Source organism: Lissotriton helveticus, chromosome 3_1, assembly GCF_964261635.1.
Source record: "Lissotriton helveticus chromosome 3_1, aLisHel1.1, whole genome shotgun sequence".
NCBI lineage: Eukaryota > Metazoa > Chordata > Amphibia > Caudata > Salamandridae > Lissotriton > Lissotriton helveticus.
In genome coordinates, this window is record NC_136061.1 from 1,383,007,973 (window position 1) to 1,383,028,237 (window position 20,265).

General features: G+C 44.4%; 1 protein-coding gene across 4 annotated transcripts in view; it reads right to left on the bottom strand.

Annotated features, from left to right (window-relative positions):
* Positions 1-20,265, bottom strand: part of HSPBAP1 (HSPB1 associated protein 1) — a 1,313,039-nt gene that overhangs the window by 24,169 nt on the left and 1,268,605 nt on the right. For all 4 annotated transcript variants that reach the window (XM_078682025.1, XM_078682026.1, XM_078682023.1 and 1 more), the window contains one exon: positions 12,533-12,643. In XM_078682025.1, the coding sequence (XP_078538151.1) occupies positions 12,533-12,643 (111 nt within the window). The remainder of the gene's footprint in view (positions 1-12,532; positions 12,644-20,265) is intronic.

The following is a 20,265-nucleotide window of genomic DNA, read 5'->3' on the forward strand; positions in this document are numbered from 1 at the left end:
TTTTAACAAAATGTGTTTAAAAAAAGACAACCGATATTCAGTATGCAAAATTCAATACCTTCACATCTGTAATTCGGAAAACTGTGACTTGTGTAACAAATACCATCAATTCAATGAGATACCAAGGATATGACAAAATACAACATTAAACACAAACACATTTAAAAACATAGCATGAAATGGAGATTGTAAACTACATAACACTTCAATGTGAACATTTGACAGAAAAGAGAGTAAAAGCTCAATTAAATTGCAATATTCTTTTCAAATAACTAAAACAAGGTATCATGGTAGCTATACATTTCAATTAAGCATGCACAATAAATGCAAAATAGTAAGAAACTTACCTAGTGAAAATTTGCAGTTCAAACTAAAAACTGACATTTAGAATCTGAAACACATATATGAAATAGGTCATTTGGTGTAAATGCCCAGTTGCATCATGGTAATTGTAATGGAGATTGAAAACAGTCATCTTTATTACAGCAGAAGATATTCAAACATACAAAAACAAAAGATATATATATATATATATATATTCTTGATCAGATTATTTTCTGTTCAATAATCAGATTTATCACCAGGTGAGAGGGGTGGCGATGGGGGCCTGCTTTTCCCCAAGTTACTCCTGCTAACACATGGGGTTATGGGAGGAGCAGGTCCTCAGGGGAGAGCACAGGAACATCATGGACGAACATGTGGTGGTCTATTTAAGGTATATTGATGACCTATTTTTCATTTGGAGGGGGTCTGAATTAAGTGCCATCGAATTTGTGGATAAACTGAACAGTAATTGCTTAAATCTGAATTTGACTTCCACAATCGATAAACAGACTATCTGTTTCCTGGATGTTGAGGTGTATTTAGAAAACAACGTTTTGGCAACCAGGTTGTATAGAAAGTTAACAACAGGCAACACGGTACTGGACGCAGCGAGTCACCACCCGCAGCACTTGATATGCAGCATCCCAGTTGGGGAGATGCTGCGGGTCAGGTGCATTTGTAGCTCGGACGTGGAGTGTCAGGTCCAAGCCTGCAAGAAACGCTTCTTGGCCAGGGGTTATTCCCTTGGGATAATCGACGAAGCCATTAACAAAACGAAGTCCTTAACTAGAAGTGAGGCGCTGGTACCCAAATCACAGAGGGAGAATACAGTTAAAAACAAATCTGATTCTCAAACTAGAGTGATCCTTACCTATAGTAGACAACATCTGGAACTACGGAGGATTTTTTCCTGTAATTGGAATTTGGTACAGGGGGATCCTGTGATTGGGCATTTAGTTTCAAATAAACCAGCCTTGACTTTTAGGAAATCACAATCTATGGGGAACAAACTGACTAGTAGCTGCCCTGAAGTAATAACTCAGGGGACTTGGATGTCACAAGCGAAGGGTTTTAGAAAATGTCCAAGTTGCAAGGCTTGTAAATTTGGCAGTAATAGAACCCAATACACTAGTCCATTCCACACTGAACCCATTGTGATCAACAAACGACTGACTTGCAGGACGGATTATGCTATTTATGTGCTGGAGTGTCCTTGTGGGCTAAGATATATTGGCAGTACTAAACTGCCAGCCAACAAACGGATACTCCAGCACATAAGAGCGATTTCTGGCAAGGATCAAGCATATCCAGTTGCCCGTCACTTTGAACAATGTCACAACAGCAACCCCATTTCACTTCAATATTATGTAATTGATACCATCTTTCCAATGAAGCAGAGGGCAACCGAGAAGCAAGGTTACGTCTTTTAGAGACTAGATATATAATTGAACTGGATTCTAAGTACCCGGCAGGGCTTAATGCCAGTGAGGATTTTTATACATGTTTTTAAACTCGGTGATGCTCTATCTGATATGACAATATGTTCTAGTTCTCTTACTGATTCAGGATTGTTTTCAAAAAATCAATATGGGCTCATATTGAACATGAAGTGATTTTAGACACACATGGTTAAAGAACATTTTACCATTAAGGTGATTGTTGTAGGATTAATTGTTAATTTAATTTGCACTTTCTTGGGGGGTTGGCAGCACTAACGCGGGAAAGCAGTTGCTATACCAGTGTTAGTTGCACAACAGCATTAAGGTATCAGGTATGCACTATTTTGCACTAATTTGGTTTTTTTCCTTAATGTTTGCAATATAAAGTGTGGTTACATATTAGAAATGACTTATACAATCAAGTTATGACGGTATAACTAGAGTCTATGCCCACTGGGGCCTCATTCAAGGAATATACATGTCTCGGGCAATAATATCAGCAATTTTAACAGCAGCCGGCAAGAGATTGAAAAATATTTGGCACAGTTCCAACACCATCAGTGAATTCAAATAACAAAAATTCGGTTGGTTTCTTAACATACACTGTTATGTCGAAACACAGCTCTCTATAATACTATGAGCAAAAACAAGCACTGAATGTGGTATGGCAACTGTAAGGAAAGGATGGTTATAGGAAAGAAATCATTAGCTCAATACGATTAACCTTTTTAATATTTATATATTTATTGTATATTTATATATTTATTCAAAATATCGATTGTAATAATTCTTTTCCATATTTTGCTATGTTTGCACATTATGCCAATACTATGCTGCTATATTAACATGCTGCTACAAAAAGTAATTTAATGTATATTAGAATTCATGTTATACTGTCATTTTGCTAGTTTGCACAGTTCTTTAGCACTATGCTATATATATAGTAACTCTTCGATATCCATGATGGGTGGTGCGAATTGTCATTTCCTGTTTGTGCACTTTATAGAGCCTTCCTTGCTATGGCAACGCGTCATGTGATCAAGACCCGACAGGGGTTGAAACGCGCCATGGCAGACGGGCTGGTCAAACAATAAAGAGATTTGTGATTGGCACGAATATTTGGGTCCACTTTCGTCTTCTTGCCTACTACGGGCACTTTCAAGCGGCGTTGGTGAAAATATATATATACATATATATGTATCCAAAAGGTGCAAAAGAACACATTAGAAACAGCTAACTGATAATCTAAAACAAGATTTAGGTTTAGTGACACATTCAAAAGTGTAACTTACCAGTCTTCACTCCACCAGGGATTCCTGTTAAGCCTTCAGGATATAGGGTCTGCAAACCCTTCTCCTCCCAGGGAAAAAAAATTGTAAGAGGGTGCTGGGAGAACCACCACCAGTCCTCTGGGCCTCCAGGTGATGCTTGGAGGGCAGGCTAAGCACTCTCCCCCACTGGCCGTAGTCCTGAGTGTGCAGGTTGTTTGCTACAGCATTTACTTTGGCAACTATTCTGGCCCACATTTGCCTTTCTTGAGATTTGATTGTATTTTGGACTTGGGCTCCAAACAATTGTGGCTCAACTTTAATAATTTCATCCACCAAGTCTGACAATTCTCCCTCTATAAAACAGTGATTCCTCCTCCATGCCATTATAATGTTAGTACATTAAATGAATTTGTGAACCCAAAAGTAAAATAAATAAATTGTAAAATTCACAAGAAACACAGCGAAAAAAATATAAACCCAGAATACGTTGGCAAAACTTCTCCAAGAAACTGTTGTGCTGTGCTGGAATGGCAAAGCATCATTGTCTGAAATGGAGTGTGTTTTATAGGGTTGTATGCAGGTGCAAACAATTAGGTAAAACACATCAAGTGTGTGATGCTAGCATCCATCCTACAGCCACAAGAATAGTCCAATATTAAACAGGTCCCGCAACGGAATTACTCAGATGGCAACCCGGCGTTAGAATGCCGGCAGCAGAACTGTGAAATCCTAATATGCTTGGTGAATCCCTGCCACCCTGAAGGCAATGGAGTAAAGTTAGCATGCAGAGAAGACTGCCTCATTGACAGCGGCGAACGTTTACATGACAGGAAACACTTTGTTGATGCGGATGGTGGCTCAGCCAGCACACACATATAATAGTTATTTATTAGAACCTCCTTGAGCACCCTCCTAGATTAGTTAACATAACCATAAAAGTCATGGCATATATTAGACATAAGTACAGTACTCAATCCGCGATATCAGATAGAGGGTCAGTCCTAGATCAAAGTTAAAGTCCATTATCGAATCCACGTTATAGTATTCGTAACGATAAACTGATGTTGTATATACGAGGTGCAATCCTAAAGCAAACATTGTGCTGTTGTCTCAAGCCACGATATTTAAAGAGTGTGTTGCAACGTAATGAGGAAGTCCCTGATAAGCTTCCTCGCCGAAAATCACCGAAGCGTGACCAAGTAACGCGAGTCTGTACACAGCGCAACGTTCGTGGCTTGAGACAACAGCACAATTTTTACTTTAGGATTGCACCTCGTACATACGACATCAGTTTATTGTTACAAATACTATAACGTGGATTCGACCATGGACTTTTAACTTGGATCTAAGACTGACCCTTCAACTATCTAAAAAGCTAGTAATACTAGTGCGTCTTGACACATGGCGTGGTGGCGTTTGCAACATAATCGGAAGAACACTTAGATCTGAAATATAGAACTACCTTGAAAAAGTCTCTAAAGACGAATTTGAATTTTAAAATATTTATAAAGCGCTCTTATACCGAAACCGGTTTCATGGCGCTAGATAGCCGAGGGTCAGTGGGAAGCGAGCTAAGCTGCAACAGATCTGGAGAACAAGAGGGTCTTCAATTGCTTGCGAAACTCCAGATAGGAGGGAGACATCCTGAGGGCAGGTGGAAGTGAATTCCAAAAGGATGGAGCCAGCACAGCAAATCTGGCCCCCCCGGCCTTCTGTTTCCTGAAACGAGGAACTGACAGAAGGGCCAGGTGAGTGGAGCGAAGTTCTCTAGATGGAAGGTATGGAGAGATGGCTTCGCACAAGAAGGTGGGGGCGGTCCCAGATCTGGCCTGGTAGGTAATGCAGCCCAGCTTAAAGAGCGCCCTCTCCCTCACAGGGAGCCAGTGGAGAGACTGAAGCAAGGGGGTCGTGTGATTAGACCTGGGGAGACCAAAAATCAGGCGAGCCGCCTGATTTTGAATCAGTTGGAGCCGGTGGATGAGGTAAGCCGGGGCACCGTTGAGAATAACATTCCCATAGTCAAGGCGCGACAGCACCATGGCCATGAGAATGAGTTTGAGTGCGGCAGCAGAAAAAAAACGTGAAACCTTCCGTATAGTCCGGAGGGAAAAGAAGCAGGCAGACACCACAGAACTGATCTGAGTGTGGAGGGTAAGCTGTGGGTTAATGAAGATACCCAAAGTTTTGACTTTGAGGGCTGGGAGGGGGGGGGGGCAAGGGAAGGGGGCCAGAAGGAGGGGGACCAAGGACTGCAACCACCCCCCGTCAAGACCAGCTCGGTCTTGTCCGGGTTTAATTTGAGGTGGTTGCAGTTCATCCACCCTTGGATGAAACGCATGACCTTCTGGAAGTTGGAAGACGAAGAAGGGGAGGATGAAAGGTTGAAAATAAGTTGGAGGTCATCGGCGAAGTTGAACACCGAGACCTCAATCTGCTGTAAAGAAAAAATGAGGGGTGAGATGTATAAATTAAATAGTAAAGGGGATAGGGAGGAGCCTTGTGGAACTCCACAGGTTACCTTCCGAGAGGGGGCCGTGAAATTAGCGAGTTGGACGGCCTGCTCCCTGTCGGTCAGAAAGGAGCGAAGCCAGGCAAAGGCCGTGCCCCCAATGCCCGCCGCTTGGACACGGGTTAACAAGATGTCATGGTCCACCGTGTCGAACGCGGCGGACAGATCTAACAGGACTAGGGCCTGTGGTCGGCCAGTGTCAATCCCCTCCCTTAATTGATCCATCACCAACACCACAACCTTCTCTGTTGAATGCAGCGGGCGGACGCCCGCCTGTCGGGTGGAGAGGGCGCCCGTGGATTCTACGAAGGAACTGAGAGACCTGGTGACGTGAGCCTCTGAGACCTTCGCAAGGTAAGGGAGGAGGGAGATGGGGCGGTAGTTGGAGGGCAAAGATGGATCCGCCCCTGCCTTTTTCAAAATGGGGATGACAACTGCCGACTTGTGGGCGGAGGGGACAGTGCCAATGCTAAGGGAGTGGTTGATGAGGGTAAGAGGAGGAGAGTAACAATTGGAGAAGAGCTCTTTAAGAGCAAATGCAGGGCCTATATCATGGGGTGATCCCGATTTAATCCGGGCCAGGAGGGGGAGCAAAGAATCTCGGGTGAGGAGGGGAAACTCGGTGAGTGAGGGGGTGGGAAGGGTGGGAAGGGCAGGGGGTGGAACCAAAAGTGAAGGGAGGATGTTGGCCTTGATAAGGGCAATCTTCTCAAAAAAATAAGAATTGAGGGAATTGCATAGAGTTTGAGATGGAGGGATTTTGGGGGTCGCCCTGTCAGAAGCAGCGAGCTCGTGAACAGTGGCAAAGATCTCCTTTGGCTGGTTATCTGCTGTCAGGATCTTCCCTGAAAAGTACTCCATCTTAGCTTTTAGGATGTCATGTTTGTACTCTTTCATAGACTGACAGAAGTAGGTTTTAAGCAGGGGGCAATAGGAACGGCGCCAGGCACGTTCGGCTCTGCGGGTGGCAAGCTTTTTATCCCTTAAGGCAGGGGTAAACCAACGATTAGCCGCGTGAGCGCGTTTAATGGTCACTTTCTTAAGGGGGACGGTAGAGTTACACGCCTTAAGCAGCCAGTTGTTAACGGCAGAGAGCTGGGTGGGGAGGGAGAGGTCGGTGAGCTCTGGACTAGTTGCCGCAAGGGCAGAGCAAACTGCGGGGAGGACCGCCTTGTCCCACTTTCTGGCCCAGATGTTTTTGGGCAGAGGGGGTTTGGGCGGCCGTCCGAGGTCGGCCGTAAAGGAAATGAGCGAATGGTCGGACCAAGAGCACGGGGCGATAATTGGAAAATCCATGGGAATGTTAAGGGACCAAATTTGGTCAAGTTGGTGACCTTTGACATGGGTAGCCGTGCGGAGCTGAGGAAGGAAGTTTAGGCTGGTGAGCAGAGCCGTAAACTCCTTGGATCTAGTATCTTCAGCTTGGTCATTCGGCCAATAATTCAGATCTCCAAGTAGTAATATCGCGGAGTTATTCACCACAAGCGTGGCCAAAAGATCCTCAATAGCTGGTAAAAACTCAGGGGTGGGCTTAGGCGGGCGGTAAAGAAGTACACAGGTAAGGGGTACCCCGAAAGAAATGGAGCGGACTACTAAACAGTCCACAGCCGGAATCACAGGGGAAGGTAGGGTTTGAAAGAGGAAGTCCGTGCGGGTGATTAGGGCCACACCACCCCCGGTCTTCCCCCCTAGGCGGTCCCTCCTAATGGCCGAGTAAGTGGGAGGTAATATGGACAACAGGCTGGGAAGCGAATCGTCCCTAAACCATGTTTCCGTGAGGAAAAGCAGGTCGGGCTGTCGTGAGTCGAGCAGATGGAAAAGCTCAAGTTGGTGCCCCACCGCAGACCTGGTATTAAGAAGGATCGCAGATGTACCGGGTTTGGGATTATCGGGGGTGCGTAGGGGAGTGTTAGCAGGCCTGGAGGGCGGCCTGGTGGGGGTGAGACGGGAGGGATGAGGCTGAGGGAGGGGAGTGTCAGGACGCGGGGTAACCGGGTTGGGGTTGCGTAGGCCAAGTGAGCCAATGCGTTCCAGTGCGGGGGTTGGCGGAAAACGGGGGTGCCAGAGAGAGTGAAGTGTTGCCGAGGAGTACCTGAAGGGAGATTGGGCAGGGAGACCAGGCCCGGGCCCCGGCCAGCCGCGGACGGGCGCAGACAGGCTTAACTCTGGCGCGACTCCGGCGCGCCTACGTCGCGCCCGCTGCGCTCGTCCGCTGCGCTGACGAAAGGGGGCCATCTAAATAGTGATGTGATCAGGGGGGAGTGGCTCAGATGTTCCAGGCCAGCTGCCCAACCCAAAATGGCGCCCACAGTCGCCGGGGGTCGCCGTTAAGCGGACAGCCCACGGTAAGTAGGTGACTTTAGGCAGGCTATCAGAGAGCGAGTGGCGGCTAGTAGTCAGCAGGGCCACTGAAGAGAATAAAATAGACAATTACCGCTGCTCGCGATCAGCAGGGCAGGGGGTGGGTGAAGGTATGGTAAAATGCTCGTAATCAGCAAGGTGATCAAGAAGTTAAAAATAAAATGCTCGCGCTCCAGCAGATGCGCGTTAACCCGCTGCCACCGGGCTAATAGCTATCAAAGGAGCGAGGGCAGGGCGGGACCTAAATAGTGATGTGATCAGGGGGGAGTGGCTCAGATGTTCCAGGCCAGCTGCCCAACCCAAAATGGCGCCCACAGTCGCCGGGGGTCGCCGTTAAGCGGACAGCCCACGGTAAGTAGGTGACTTTAGGCAGGCTATCAGAGAGCGAGTGGCGGCTAGTAGTCAGCAGGGCCACTGAAGAGAATAAAAGAGACAATTACCGCTGCTCGCGATCAGCAGGGCAGGGGGTGGGTGAAGGTATGGTAAAATGCTCGTAATCAGCAAGGTGATCAAGAAGTTAAAAATAAAATGCTCGCGCTCCAGCAGATGCGCGTTAACCCGCTGCCACCGGGCTAATAGCTATCAAAGGAGCGAGGGCAGGGCGGGACCTAAATAGTGATGTGATCAGGGGGGAGTGGCTCAGATGTTCCAGGCCAGCTGCCCAACCCAAAATGGCGCCCACAGTCGCCGGGGGTCGCCGTTAAGCGGACAGCCCACGGTAAGTAGGTGACTTTAGGCAGGCTATCAGAGTGTTGGCTGATCTGTGCTGGAAGTACCAATATAATGAATAAACCAACAGTGGAAAATAAATTGAAGTAACAATAGTACTTTTGTGTTGTCTTTGTTCTCGAGAAGAGAGATACATGATTTGTGTATTCTTTTACAAGGATTGATATCCCGAATTGAGTACTGTACTTATGTCTTTAATATATCCATGACTTTTATGGTTATGTTAACTAATCTATGAGGGTGCTGAATGAGGTTCTAATGAATAATTATTGGTTGTACATTAGTATTCTAATGAACAGTTGTCACCTTTGGTAGTAGGGTGTCTGAACTGTGATAGCACCCTTGTAAATACAAAATGTGTTTATGAATTTTTCTCAAACACTACTTTATTGAGATAACAAGCCAGCATATGAGGTGTGGTAATTTTCCCATTGGGGACCACTACTACCACGTTAAAATGTTTTACATAAAATAGGGCAGCCGGGATTCCGTAAACTTGGCAGAGTACGTGTAAATTACGCCACGGAAGGACAACAGAAGTCACACCAATATCTAATTCAGGCCCTAAGTTTTTCTCAAAAGGACATGAAGTCCCACTAAACCTCAGGCTATTTTGAGAATGACACCTACAATGCCTCCAACTGGCATTTTCCTTTAACCTTTTTTCAATCAATCAGTAGATTTGTAGAGCGCTACTTGTCACCCGTGAGGGTATCCATGTGCTGGCAGGGTCCAGCTAATTAGCCGAATGGCCAGGTCTTCGGGAACTTTCAGAACGCTGGAAGAGTTGAGGAGGTCTGTAGATGAAAGGGTTGCTTGTTCCATGTCTTCGCTGCTAGGTAGGAGAAGGACCAACATCTTCATCTGCTACTTCAGATGTAGGGGGCGAAGGTTACAGAAAGAGACATGGAGCAGAGGTGTCTGGTGGGCTAATGGAAGTTCAGGAGGTAGTCAAGCAGGCGGGTCCACAGTTGTGTAGGGCATTGTACGCATGGGTCAGGAGCTTGAATGGACATCTTTTCCTTACAGGGAACCAGTGGAGTTCCCTGAGGTAAGGTTTGTTGATGTGGGTTCATCTAGCAAGATCCATGACAAGTATGGCTGTGGCGTTCTGTATGGTCTGTAGTCAGAGGAGGTGAGCCGCAATCCCTGCCGTAATCCAGAAGGCTGGAGATGAGGTCCTGGGAAATGGTGCGTTTTAAGCTTTGGAGAAACCATTTTAATGTCTTTAGGAAGAATGCGAAGGATGAAGGAGGAGGTAGAGATAGAGTTGACCTGAGTCATCATGGTTAGTTGACTAGAATGATGCCTTGGTTCCTAGAGTGTTTACTAGGCATAGAAGTAGGTCTGAGTTCTGAGGGCTACCAGGATGTGCCCCATGGAGAGTGTTTGTTTCCTAACATCATTATCTCTGTCATGTCCATGTTGAGCTTCAGGCAGTTGTCCTTCATCCAGTTGGCAACGTCTGTCATGCAGTTGTGAAAATTGGTCTTGGTGGTGTCTTCGGATAGGGAAAGGATGAGTTGTGTGTTGTCAGCATAGGATATAATGTTGAGTCCATGGGTTTCGGCGATGCTGGCCAGAGGTCTCATTAAGTGTTGAAGAGGGATGGGAGGCTGAACGAGGATACGTGGGGTACTCCACATATTTATTTATTTGAATTGCTTGGGTTTGGAGGTGGGGAAGGCAGACTTTTTGCATTCTTCCAGTGAGGAAAGAGGTGTGCCATCTGAGAGCGGCTTCTTGGATATCTACATTATGGAGCATTGTGATGAATGTATGGTGGGAGGCCATACCGAAGGCTGCCAAGAGAGGTCTAGGAGGATCAGAGGCGCAGTCTCTCCTTGATCGAGTAGGGCTTAGATGCCATCGGTAGCCGCGATGAGGGGTGTCTCAAGGCTGTGGTTGCTGTAGAATCTGGGTTTGGAAGGAGTCTAGTAAGAGGTTCCTGGCTGCATCTTTGTGTGATGGACGGGCACAAACAGGCTTAGCTTTGGCATGCCAGTTCTGCGCCCATGGTGCAGTTGCTCTGCGGCCTTCATTAAGTAGGTAGTAGGGTGGGCAGCGCTTCTGTTAGCAGGAAGAATGGTGACCGGGAAAACCCAGGCAGCGGCAGTGTCCAGGGTCCTACTGACGCTGTCGCGCTGCGGCCTACATTAAGTGAAGTCCTGGGGTGGGCGGGGCTTCTGTTTTGGGGAAAAACGGCGATCGCAAAAAACACAGGAGGGAAAATCCAGGCAGCGGTGGTGTCACTGAATCAGGTGGAAACATACAGTTACTAAAGGCCACAGGCAAGTGGCAGGCTAGGTGTACAGGTTACCACTGATGCAGTCGCGATATACGAAATCGTCAGGACGATATTACGCAGTGGCGTGCAGCTGACAAAACTCTAATTATAAATGGGAACTTGGGATTCGCTATCAAGAATTTAGAATCCGAATCCACAACTAAGTTTCTAATTCAGAAGAACAGCTCTATCAACCGGGCCAGAGACAAATATGCCCATGGTTTAGATTAAGTACTATCAATATCATTCTCATTTATTAAGGGTGTAACAAAGCTATACCATTCACGCTTCATTTGGAAATTCAATAGGAAAAATTACATATTGTTTTTGTCTATTATATGTACTCTCTTTTTAACTGGACTGTTGTTTTTATATGTGTAGAAAATATCTGTGATATTTGAACTTACCTTAGTAGTTATATGAATCACAGTGCCATGGATTATGCCTACATTTTAGATTGTGTACCCTATGAGTTTTTTTAATCAATAAATAGATTTGTACTTTTTTTTTTATAAATAACGTTGTCTAGATTATCTATCTGGGATATATGATCATACTTCCCGTGTATGTATGGTGTTTAGCTGATTGAGTGAGGCCTGGATTTAATGTAGTACATAGAGTCTATGGTTCTTATATGTTACTAAACTGTCCGAAGGAAACCCTTTATGTGACATAACTGCAGTAAGTAGGCCATTTACTGGGTGGAGCTTCTGTTGGCAGGTACAAGAGTGAGTGGGAAAACCCAGGCAGCCGTGGTGTCACTGGATCAGGCTAGAATAAGCAGGGATTGGAGGCCACAGGCAAGTGGCAGGCTAGGTGTCCAGGTGCCTACTGATTTTTTGACACAAGGTAAGTCTTTCTGCTTCCACATTCTTAACTCCAACCAGATAGACCGAGACCAGGAAAATATTGAGAGTTTAGCCGATTCCCAATTTCCGTGGCATCAAGGATTGTGATGGAGCACCTTACCAATGAAAAGTGGAAGAAAGGGCTTTAATCACTCCCACATAATGGCTTTTGTTGTTACTTGTAAAGTGTATTTTCTTATGATGTACAATGTTTACAGGTTCTCTGTGTGGTATGCTAGCTGTTTAAGAAAATTCTAAAATATGTAAATAACAAAGTTATCCACATGATTTTTGTTCTAGTAAGATTAAACTGCCTTGGGATAAAGGCTGTTTTTGTTTCGAGGCCAATCTGAGGTTATATTTGCATAGTTACAGTTTTGGTGTAGATGAAAGTGTGACAATGCAGTGCTTTTTGTGTGCTGCCCTTAGTATTGAACTTCTTCTTTAGCTTCGTTTTAAGTCAATGTAGACTCTTTAGGATTAAGTTATGAGGACAAATTCAGGTCTGCCCCATGATCTCTCTGTCTGCCTCATCCTTCTCCATCATGTGTCGCATTTCACAGACAGTTCATATTATTAAATATTCATCTGATGTGCTAAAATTCTGATGTGGAATTTAATATAAATAGGAGAAACTTGTCATTCACTTGCCCCTGCTAATTTATCAGAAAGAATTTGAGGAAATATAAAACACAAACAGATCACTCTCATATTAACATACTCATGACACTGATCCCTCACAGTACACAGGCAGACAATCTTACCTCAGTGGGATTTAACCAAGCTTCGGTGTTTCCGGGATCATGTGATGATTTGACGGCACACACTAACATCCTTGTTATTGCCTCCTCAACACGAGCTTCATGGTCTTCATCCTATTAACCACCAACAAGAAAAGAAATCTTCATTGAATACATCTGTTACTATACCATGTCTACTGAACACAATTTCTGCAAATATGCCCCAAGCCAATAGCATTTACCAATTATACAAATATTGTTTTAATGGAGGAACATTGTTGATACATAACAAATGTAAATGTTGAAGCCTGTTTGCTTGGGATGAATGTATGTCTGCACACAAGTTTTAAAAGTAATTCCAAATCAAATGCAATCTCAACCAGGTGGAAGAAAGACATGTGGTGGCTGCAGCTCCCTGTGAACCCATAAACGTGGGGCTCATTGTTGTTAATTTGCTTTCAAGAGTAACTGTGTTTGGGGCTTGCCCACATCACTTTTCTTAAAAAATTCATAAGCCAGAGGCCTTTTTTAACAACATAAAACTGTTACTCTGGTCAATGCAGCATGAACCTTATTAAGTGGTAGGACCAGAGAGCATTGGCAAGTAGATACCGGTCAGGTCTCCAGCCTCAGATGTCATCTCCTCTTTCAACACTATTTAATCATGGATAACTCAGGGATCCGCGGGAAGAAAATGAGGGAGAATAAATGAACCATTCCCGTAAAATGCCAGATGATCATTCAAGAACAGTTAGGATAATTCAGCAAGCTGAATGTTTGCCACACAAGCATGCAGCAAACTGCAGGTTACGAGTCGGAATCCCGCAAAGCCGGACTCAACCTTTCTTATTTCTGACATCATTTTTGTTCATATTTCAAAAAAAGCATCACAATAAAACATATTTCGTGGCACTGAACGCGCGTACTTTAAAGGTATAACCAAATTTCTCATTCATTTTCTGATAAGAATTCTTATCGTAGACTGGGTATTCCTGCTTCCTGGGTGATCCTTAGAGTATGGTCTACACAGACATGTACACATAAGTTACACTTCTATTTTCTTTTGAGAATCAGATACTATCCTAATTGTTACTACATCTACCACCTAAATAGTGTTGAAACAATGGTATGCTGTTAAACCTCCTTAGAACTTAAGTTCTAACTATTAGCAACGCTCAGTAATGTAGTGGGGGTGGGGGGGCTGTCTGCCCCGGGCATCACTGTCTTTTCTTTATTCCCCCTCTTTGGCGTAGCTAAATACCCCCCCTGTTGTAGTCTGCCGCCAGCAGCACTCCCAATGTCGTCAGCATCCACCCTTCACACTCTTACCAGCACTGTAAGGCAAGCTAAGGGATCGCCCTGGGCATCTAAAGCTATAGCTATGCCACGGGCAATTTAGAGTTAGGTGGAGAAGATGCTCTGTTGCCTCATTTAGAGTAAGGCAGAACAAGTATGTCAGCGACTGAGACTACTTCAATTCAATTTTTCTCAATTCGATCTTAGGAAAAGATCACGAAAGCACTAGATAAAAACGATACAATCATCATCATCAAAATTCTTTATTTTGGTTAAAAACAAACCATAAAAGAGTCATAAACATAGAAAAACAATACAATTTCTTAAAAACAACCACCAAGGTCAAACAATATTACTTTCCACATAAAAGCGGACCATAAGAAAGTCATGGGCATCAATACAATATCTTCTCTGAAAGGAGCCAATGATGCCAGGCATTCTGAGTTACAAACGCACTATTACGATCAGTCCATCTTCGTTTACTCAGTGCAAGCAAGAATGCAATATTAAAAAATTTAAGACAATAAATAGTAATAAGTAATAATAATAATAATAAATGATGATAAATACCAGGTTCTGTTGTTAATTGATATTACTAACGTTATAAAAACAATAAAACCATGTACAATTTAGAGGGTATTACATCCATTACATATAACAAACTGGGATATATAAATAATTCTTCAATATTGTGCCCGCCACTCAACACATAGCCTCTTTTCATCAATATTATTTTAGTGACTAATGTCGTGTCCTACGGTACCGGCTATTGCAATTAGAATTTTAGACCTTGTCTTCTTCGTACTATTGCCACAGCAATGAGAAATCGACAAACTGAATACGATGGTCTGGGTTGTATCACCTTTAAACACTCTTTCTGCTTCATTGATATGTCTGAAGCCTAAAAGGCGACAAATAGGCTTTAGCCACTTTTTCCAACTGTGATGATAAGCCGGGCATAAGAATAGAACATTACCCTCATCCTCCCCCGATACAATAAAATGTACATGCAAAGCCTTCCACTCTCATATTACAATAAATAAAACATAAAATCACTGCAATTCATAAACTAAAAAAAACAACTAAAATGCCCTTTTTTCTCCGATCCATGTATATTCTACATCAGATGGGCATCTTAAGAAAGCAGCATAAATTAAAACAGATATCAGGGCTGTTTAACAATGGAAGATAAGTTGGTACCAACCAACATTGCCAAAAAGCTATCTTAATCAACAAAGGTTTAAGACATGATTGAAAGAAATTACGATAAAAACCACAAAAAAATGTAAAGTGCAGCAAAGACTGTTCTCACTTGCCATTAGAGGGACATGGGGGTACCTTACCCCACATACCGTCTGTTTCGGAAACACATGCTAGGCGCCAGACCATCCCTGACGTTAATCTGAATAAAAGGAACCTTTCCCATCGGCTTAGCTCTAATGTTAAATGCAAGATAGTATCGCCTGCTGCGAACATAGTATAGTAGTGGTGGATAGTATGCTTACTAGCAGCCTCCTGGATCCTCAAAGCGGTAGCATGCTCTAAAAATCTCAGCATAACCATTTTTTAAATCAGTTTTAGTAATCAAATCAGGGGCGCTAAACAATTCAGAAAGGCCAATATCGTCCAAAGTTTCGCAGATATAACTGATCGAAGGTATAGCGGAGACCCTGTCCAATTTCAGGCAATCGTCCATAACTGCCCTGCTAAAACTAGCCTCCTTATTACTCCACATGCTGACCTATAACAAGAGGGGAGCCAATTTAATGTGATCTATTATATACTCTAGATTCAATTCAGACTGCAGAATATAATTAGCGCTTGAGGGCGGGAGATTCAGCAGTTTCCTACAGATTCTTTTGTCTTCCACCTGAACGAGGCAGCATTATGGAACCCCCAAACACAAGCTTCATAGGAATACATTGTATTTTATCAATTTTAAGGAAAGGAGAGATAGTATACCTACCATCCCTCTTGGCTAGATATAAAAGGGAGCCTGCTGCCCTTCCAAGTTTCCGTTGAGCAGTGTTTACTTGCATCTGCCAAGAGTTGTTTGCATCAGAAGCCAGCCTTAAGTAACAGAAATTAGTAACTGAACGTAACTGTTTTTCACCCAGTGTAGTACTGGCACAACTTTCCTACCAGGGCCAAACACACAATTATATGTGACTTCTCAAAGTTGTTTTTCATATTTAATATTCTCTTAAAAAGATTCTACCAGATTACGAAGAGCTCAGGGAGTTCTAGTCAGCAACACAGTATCATCAGGATATAATAAAGCCAGGACTACTTAGTTTCCAACTCTGCCACTGACATGCACCTGTGACGGAGTAAGGACCATCTAAGGTTTGGCCATTTGACCGTCCACCTGCTTTGTGATGGGTATGCCAGACATTCTCACTGTGCCACTGAAACCAACTTACTCCCGACTGAAGAGCCCCAGTCAATAAAGCCACCTAGCCGAGATAGAGGTGATCCAGAAGCCAGGCCAATCCCCTGAACTTGTAACTTGCATCACCTGAACTTCCTTCTGCATGTTGGGGGTCACAATCAGGACCAAAGTCCTAGTAAACCGACTTCTGAAACTGTTCCACTCCCTAGTGCAGCCGGATCAGTGAACTAATGCTAAGACTAGACATAATATACAGATACTCAACAATGCTCTGGTGGACAAATTGGAAGAGCCAAAGACAGTATTAATGGCCAACTTCAAGAAGGCTTTCGATTCAGTTGAGTTGCAGAAGAGAGTTAACATAGGTCCTATACTCCTCAAATAGGTATGACTGGTATTCACTGGCTAGAATTAAGGAGGGAGGTGAAATATCCAATTTTTTCAAAAGGCTGCCTACTACCCAATTGCTCTTTGCCATAGTGATAGAGCCGCTGGCGGAGTGGGCAATTGGTCTGTTAACAGGCTTCAAATGGACACCGGGATTTTCTGACAGAATGTCTTCATCCATCAATGATATATTGCTATTTCCCTAGTGCCCTGAATGATCCGACCTGAGAACACTGCAGATCCTCTGCACATTCCGCAGTTTCCAGGCCTGAAAATTAATAGTGCAATAACGGTAGGATACCCGGTTGATTGCAATATCAATGATAGGACTAGCACCTGTTGACAGTCAGGGATGGTTTCAAATATTTAGGGTGTATGTGACACACGATGCGGCAGACACTTAGAGGAAGAACCTCCAGCCTGAGCCTTGAGGAATGACGAAGGAACATTCTGAACTCGTGTACCGTTGTCTTCACTAGATAGTGAGGCATTTTTTTAAATTATACCTATACCAGACACTGAACATCCCCAAAGCTATTCTGCCTGCCTTTTTCACACTAATCAATTCCATCCGGAGAAGTTTTTGTGAAATAAAGGCTTTCTCAGAATCTCTCTTGGCAAATCTTTCAAGTCTCAATATGACAGGGTTGTTGTAACAGCAGACGTCACCTCTTACTACAAGGAAGTACATTCAATTATTATCAATTAATGGTGGTTTCATGCTAATGAGGACCCAGCTATCGAATCTAACAAATGTGAGATGGAGGGTGTCCAGATTCTGCATCGACTTTATGGGGGTGTATCCGGGTCTTCCATCTCTCGGTTACTCAAGTAATGTTTAAGACATGGAACAGACGACCATGGAGCTATTCTGGAAAAGAACTGATCAGGGAGACCCTCCTTTGGTTCAGGAAGAGACGCAGTTAAGTTTCCGAACGGCAAATATTTGCTTACCTTGCACCGAAGCTCTGGAACTCACTACCCCCAGCACTGAGCTCGATTAGAGAAGAATCTAAATTCAGGAAATCACTCAAAACATACTTTTTTGAATGACCTGCTTTTGTCTTAGCCACTAAGGGATGGACTTGATCCTCAGTGCTGGGAGGCCCGAAGGGTAGCAATGCACTTTACAAATCCATAGCATTGGAGGGGGCAATATTGGGCTCACACAGTAGTGGAACACTATAGTTGGCACAGAGAGGCTTTCCTCTGCAGTTTCCCTTTAGCTGATCTTCAACTCCCTGAACTCAATCAACCAGAGACAACGTTGCTGATGGAACATATAATGTCACAAATATATTGTTCACTACTGATCAGCTCACAGGATACTTTTGACCACTGCAGTGGGTTTGGGAAGTGGACCATAGGGCACTGTTTGAGGCTAAATGGCTGCGAGCAGGCCATCACAGCCCAGTTGCGTTTTATCTAACTGAAACAACTCCCCCTTACATACCTTACCAGAACCAGGTTTGGAGATTTGGTCTCACTACCTAAAAAGTCCTTGTTGCATATAAATGTTGATCCAGACTCCAAATATTACAAGAAGGTGTTGTGGTTGTGTCTATTAATTACAAAAAATACATTGCTAAGATTTTGAGGTCACCTGAGTCCCCATTCCTTGAGGTTGGCAGAGGGGGCTGGAACACTGTATGACACTGGAGTTGTTGATTTACTAGGCTAGGCTGTCCACGAAAACATGGAAAAAAGTGGGATGATTGGGGTCAAGAGAACGGTATCCTGATAAACCATCATCCACTCGAGATATAAGTTCATTGATGCTGATAATCCCGGGAGGGGATCACTAGAGGAAGTAAGGGGGAGTGTTGTGTTGCCCAGCGGTGATTGCTGACTTCATGAATGTGCGTTGTACCATTTGCTGTGTTCTTCAGTGTGCCAAAGAATATTGTTTTGTTATTGTCCTTCCTTTTCATGCAAAACCAAGTAAACGTTTTAGTTTTTTTTAAAGGATACCATTTCTAAGGCAGTAATACACCTGGAGTCATGTTCAGCAGCATAACATGGTACAGATAGGGTGGATTCACAAAAGAAAATCACTTCAAGTAAGACAGACCATTTATTCCTATGTATGGTTATGACTGTTACATATTAACCTCAATTCTAATCTTACGTGCACATGAATTAAGCATTTTGCAATATATGTGTGAAAAGGAATGATATTGACAACATTGCTGATTTATGCCCATTTCCCTAGCCTTAAGTGTGTTTTCTGTGCACAGATCACTTATATTTGATAGGAAAATTGCGTAATCCTGGAATTTCCCAGGTGTAAGGCTGGATCCTGAAGAATTTTGCTCAAGCAATTCCCTTGCGTACTGGTAGGTGGTGTTGGTCGGCTCCACGTGACGTTGTCGGCAACGTCCGTGCTGGACATGATGTCCGCATCATCTATATAGGCGCCAATTCAGCATGCGAACATCAGTTACTTTTCATGACATTCCATGCCAGGAGTGCGGAGCCATGAAGTGTACTGTCTGGAGTGTGTTTAAAACAACTAGGGCCCTGAAAGGGATCAGCTATGACCCTAAAAACCTGTCTGCAATGCAGGAGGATGGGTGTATCGGTAAGGAATCTGCGGCTAGATCATGTTTCTACCAGATAAGGCGTTAAGGAAGGCAAGTAACTTGTGCATCTGATAGAGACATCTAGCCGCAGATTCCTTACCTTTGAATAGATACCCATGCAATACCATCCCCGGAGGAGAGACTGCAGACATGGTTAGACCAGGACGTCGTGTAGGGCAGGACAGAGCGGGCAAGACAGAGCAGCCAGAAAGGCCGTCCTTTGGACTTGACTGTCCATGCAGTAGTGTGCATGCTCGCGTTGGTACCGGGAAAAAGTTGAGGAATGGAACTCCAGGTTGCAATGCTGTTGTAGCAGCCTTAGCGCTGGTGGAATGAGCCCTTAAGCCTATAGGAGGCTGTTTTTGGCCATAGCATTGCAAATTTTGATACAGAGGATGACCCATCACGAGAGAGTTCTCTTCTGCACTGCACAACCTTTCTTTGATCTAACATACCCCACAAATGGTTTGTCATCCATCCAGAATGCTTTAGTGTGGTCAAGGTAGAATGACAACTCTCTTTTTGGGTCTAAATGCTGGAGTTGCTCCTCCCCTTTAGAGGGGTGTAGAGGAGGACAGGGACTCAGCTGTCCTCCTCACCACAATAGCATATGAAGCTCCCTCCTCCATAGCCATAGTAGGGGGAGAAAGCAGACCAGAATCTGGAGAGGTATTCAGTCCACTGGCCTCACCCAATTTCCCATACCAGTCCATTTCATGCTCAGGCTGGTCTTGTAAAGGATCCAGCGACCAACCCCAATGTTCCTCCCTTCCAAATAGGACTCAGGAACCAACCTAGTACCCAAGGGTGCCATCACTCCGGAATCAGCATCAGTAGGCGCTAATCCGGCTCCGGGTCATCTGGGATAAAAATGGGACTGGCAGCAGCAGGAGACTTGGCGCAGGGGCCGTCGCCGAGGAAGGTCACAGTGGCATGACTGGCACCGGTCCGGATCCATCACCGAATCCATTGGGGGGGCATTGGCACCAGGACCTGAGCTGCTGGCACAGAACCCGATGGAGCCCCCTCTGAGCCTTCGGGTCCAGAATGCGCACCAGGAGGGTGAGGTCGCCCAAATATGAGGCGCATTGAGTCATAAA